This window comes from Myotis lucifugus, unplaced genomic scaffold, assembly GCF_000147115.1.
Source record: "Myotis lucifugus unplaced genomic scaffold, Myoluc2.0 scaffold_415, whole genome shotgun sequence".
Lineage (NCBI taxonomy): Eukaryota > Metazoa > Chordata > Mammalia > Chiroptera > Vespertilionidae > Myotis > Myotis lucifugus.
The window spans coordinates 393,798-398,142 of NW_005871463.1; the positions used below are offsets into that span (position 1 = coordinate 393,798).

General features: G+C 62.6%; 1 protein-coding gene across 1 annotated transcript in view; it reads right to left on the minus strand.

Moving 5' to 3' along the window:
* Positions 1-324: 324 nt before the first annotated feature.
* ALDH3B1 (aldehyde dehydrogenase 3 family member B1) overlaps positions 325-4,345 on the minus strand; it is a 17,132-nt gene continuing 13,111 nt past the window's right edge. The window contains exons 7-10 of the mRNA XM_006102485.3: positions 4,028-4,345; positions 3,259-3,425; positions 1,398-1,497; positions 325-919 (exon numbers count right to left, since the gene is read on the minus strand). The exon at positions 4,028-4,345 is cut by the window's right edge and continues 14 nt beyond it. Of these exons, the coding sequence (XP_006102547.1) occupies positions 729-919; positions 1,398-1,497; positions 3,259-3,425; positions 4,028-4,345 (776 nt within the window). The 3' untranslated portion in view covers positions 325-728. The remainder of the gene's footprint in view (positions 920-1,397; positions 1,498-3,258; positions 3,426-4,027) is intronic.

Genomic DNA, 4,345 nt, shown 5'->3' on the forward strand with positions numbered 1-4,345 from the left:
GGGTCCGGGAAGCTGTGTGGTGTCACAGAATCCTCGGGGCTCGCCGAGAGGTGGGGTTCGGGAGATGAAAGGGGGTGCCTAGCGGAGGCTGGGGAGTTGGGCCTTGTGGCCGAGTGTGTGGGGGATCATTCCATGGCCTCCGGGCCCAGAAGGATGAGCAGGACAGGGAGTAGGATGAGCCCGGGGTGGGACATGGTAAGGCGCCCCGGGCTGGCCACTGTGGGGACAGGAGTGTGTTCAGAGCTCCGAGAGCCTGAGCTGGAGGGAGAGGTGGGAAGCGAAGAGGGAGGCGGCTGCACCCCACTTGCACCAGGAGACAGGAGGTCTGGAGCTTGGGGTCAGCAGCTCGTGTTTATTAAGCTCCCAGATGTAATCTCACAGCATCTGAGATGCTGATCATTAGTCCTCTCCACTGTACAGAGGGGGAGCCGCTCGGGACAGGGACGCCCGGGTCGCAACAGGTCCACGGGAACGGTGTGGCTCACAGGTGCCCATGTCTGCCCTCTCCCGGACGCAGGTGGCCATCCTAGTTTGGCGGCAGCTGAGGAGGAGGCTGAGGGCCAGAAGATGGAAGGCCAAGGAGGAGGGCGAGCCCCGGGCTGGGCTGGGGCCCTGGCAGGTCTTTTCATCCTTGTGCCCTGGACCCGAGGCCACATCTCCACCCACAGGTGACAGGAGGACCCGGACGTTGCCAGGAGGGACTTGGAACCCCGGTGCCCGCAGTGGGCTCAGAGCAGGGTGCAGCTGCAGCTCCGGGCCTCCATGGCCACCAGCAGCATCCTCAGGTTGCGTGGCGAGTAGGGTGGGTAGCGGATGGAGTAAATCTTCTCCATCCCAGGGCCTCGAAGCAGGCAGGCGCGGTGGTGGGAGAAGGTGTCGAAGGAGAACTTGCCGTGGTAGCTGCCCATGCCGCTGGTCCCTGCACAGGGGCACAGAACACGGCAGTCAGGCCCTCAGTGGCCAGCTGAGGCGACATAAGACAGATGTGGGCTCTGCCAATCACGCAGTGCGACCTGGGTGGGCTACTCCCCTCCCCCCCCTCGAGCCTTGGTCTCCCCATCTGTAAAGTGGGCTGGCTCATCATGAGAGACTGGGTGTTTGACCTATGGCATGTTAGGACCTGGCAGAGCCCAGTGTGGCCAGGGCAGCAGGCAGGGGAGCCGGAGAGGAGGCCGGGACAGGACCTCAGAAGCTATCAGGCCCTCAGTGGCCAGCAGGGGCCTGGCTTGATCCTGAGGGGCCTGGGAGCTGTGGGAGGTTTTCACTGGGAGTAAGTAGTAGGATCAGATTCACTCCCAGACAGACCCCCACACACATGTCAATGCAGAGGCAGGTCTGGAAGGTTCTGGTGCCATCAGTCCAGTGAGGTAAGAATGCAGGGCTCTGCCAGCACCTACCCACTCCTCCGAAAGGCAGGCTGGCGAGGATCAGGTGCATGAAGCCGTCGTTCCCACAGAAGCCCCCGCTGCTGGTCCGGGCCAGCACCTGCTTGACCACCTGGGAACAAGCAGCAATAAGGCTGAGTGGCTGGGCAGCAGGAGGCCAGCCTGCTGCGCCCCCACCCCCGTCCCAGGGGCTCTGTCCAGCCCATTAGGGCCCCAGGAAGGGTCTGAGGCCACCACGGGAGCCGAAGGGGGTGGTGGGACCAGTGGAGGGCATTGTTTAGCAGCCTGCCACCAAACTCCCAACTCAGGGCATTTTTCCGAGCATCTGCTCTGGTGTGAAGGGTGCTGGGGACACGCTCAGGCCCCAGGGGGAGGTGGGAACCAGCGTTTGCCTGGGGACATGCAGAGTTCAGGGAAGGTGCCAGGTAGTGAGGGAGGTGCCCCAGGAGAGGGATGTGATGTGCCTGCGGTGTCTCAAGGGGGGCAGAAGTCATTCAGGCAGAGACGAGAAAGGGGAGAAAGGTCCCCCCCCCCCCCAGGCGTGCGGGGCAGGCGGGGAGGCTGAGGGACAGGGAAGCGGGGGTTGGGGATGCTGTGATGTGAGGCACAGGGAGGTCAGACACAATCACGTGATCAGATTAGTATTTTTAGAAACATGAACTTGGCCTTTGCTTGACTTTAGGAAACCCTTTCCTCTTCACTCTGTAGGCTTATTTGAAGAATAAGAGGGAACAGGTTAATAGTCCCCTAATTGTCATTATATTCCGTTCCAGTGTGTGACCTTCAGGTGACAGCTGGGTCAGGCTCGTCAGTGGTGGGCAGAGTGGACCCCCCCATCAGTGGGCTCAGAGGTCAGTTGAGACCAGCAGTCACGACCCAGAGGGTGGAGTGGGGGGACGTCAGTGCTTCAAGAGGAGTAAGAGTAAGTCATCTGGGGGAGTTGAGTGCCTTAGGGTCCCTGCGTCCTGGGGCCCAGCCTGGGGAGTCAGAAGCTTGGAAGCCTCTTGCCAGGTGACCCCCATTCCCAAAACCCCGCATGGCTCTTTCTTATGTGAACATAATCCCGATAAACCAGGGCTCCTGGAGGAGCGGCCGACTGTAGGGCTGGTGGGTAAATTATGATGTGAGCCAAGGCGCCTTGTAGACCCGGAAAGGAAGGAGGTGGAGAAAAACAGGATGGGCGGCCTCGGGCCCAGCAGCTCCAGGCCAGAGGAGCCTGGACAGCTACACACACCGAGCGACCAGCTTGGATCCTGGGGCAGAAAGAAAAACTGGCGAATCTGAGTCAAGTGTGGAGTCGAGTTAACTGTGATGTGCCAATGTCCGCCCCTTAGTTTTGCCCAATATCAGGGCCCTTCACCGGGGAATCGGGCGTGTGGTATATGGTCCCTGGGCCATCTTTGTAACTTTTCTGTAAATCTAGTTATTCCAAAATAAAGAGCTTATTTTAAAAAGCATCGTCGAGTCTGCAAGGGGTCTCATGAGAGCTGGTTGAGGAGGGAGGTGTGCTCTGAACTGGGGGTGCTACCCTTGAGGCGCTGGGGCGGGAGGTGAGGGGCCAGGAGTGGGGACCAGGGCCCATTCTTGGCCTGTGTGTTCTGGTCCTGCCCATGTGTGTGCCTTCCATGAGCTGGGCACTGAGAAGGGACGCTAGCCACCAGGCCGAGATGGAGGCAGGGCTGACTGAGGGGGGCCCCAGACGCTGGAGAGTGTGGCCTGGAAGCAGGGGAGGGATGTGGCTGTTCCTGAGGGAAAGGGCAGAGACAGAACCAAGATTGCCGCCAACCGGGAACTCCTGTGACTGCCAGAGGGGCCAGAACTCCGGCCTCCCTCCAGGTCCCTTGGTCCACTGCTGGCACCTGCCCGGGCCCACCTGGCTGCTGTTGGAGAAGGTGTACAGGGCCAGGGGCTTCTCCCGGCGGTTGATGAAGTCGATGGCCTCGTCCAGGCTCCTCACGGTCACGATGGGCAGGATGGGCCCGAAGATCTCCTCCTGCATCACCGGCTCCGTCTCCTGCACGTCCACCAGCACCGTGGGGGCTGCCCGGGCACAGGGGACGGCTCAGCCCCGGGCGTGGGGCCTCGGGCAGGGCCCAGGGACCGGGCTCCAGGCTCAGGGATGTTCTAGGGAAGAGTCTCCCCACGGCCCTGAGAAGTGACCAGGAACCCTGGGCCCCAGCCTTGGTCTGACAGTCTCAGGGTGACCGGATCTCAGACCCCTGGAGCCCAAGGTCCCTGGTCCCAGCCTGTGGGAGCAGCAGCGTCACCGAGTCGTGGGGCCCAGAGGCCGAGGCTGCTTTGTAAGGACAGCCCAGCGGGTGCACAGGCCGGAAATCGTGGGCCCACAGGACCCGGGGTCACGGCTGTGGAGCAGCAGATGCTGGGGCTGAAGCTGGGGATCTGCGTGTTCGGGAGCCTGGACGCTGGGCCCAGCTCCGAGAAGCAGGGTCGCGGGGTCACAGGCTCAGACCATGGCGACCTGTGGCGTTAGTGTCTGGGAATCGTGGCAGCAGAGCCGTGGACCTGGCTGGGCTCCATCAGTGGGGCCCTGGGAACCTCAGGGCCCAGACTCGGCCCAGCTGTGGCCTCCAGCGAGGAAGGGCCTTAGCCCGGGGTCCCGGGGTCGGGAGAGCGGGACTCACCGATGTAGCGGTCGCTCTCCTCACTCTGGCCCCCGATGGCCACACGGCCACAGCCCAGCAGGCCCCGGAGCCGCTGGAAATGCTTCTCACTGATGATGCGGCCCAGGTCTGGGGAGGCCCTGGGGTCCTCGCCATAGAAGCGGGTGATGGCGCTCTGCAGGGCGGGCACCAGCCGCTCCTGCATTTCGGGGCTGCACAGGACGTAGTCGGGGGCCACGCAGGTCTGGCCAGCGTTGAAGTAGCGAAACAAGGCCACTCGGTTGGCCACAGTCTGGGCGTCGCAGTTGTCGTCCACGTAGCAGGGGTTCTGCCCCCCAG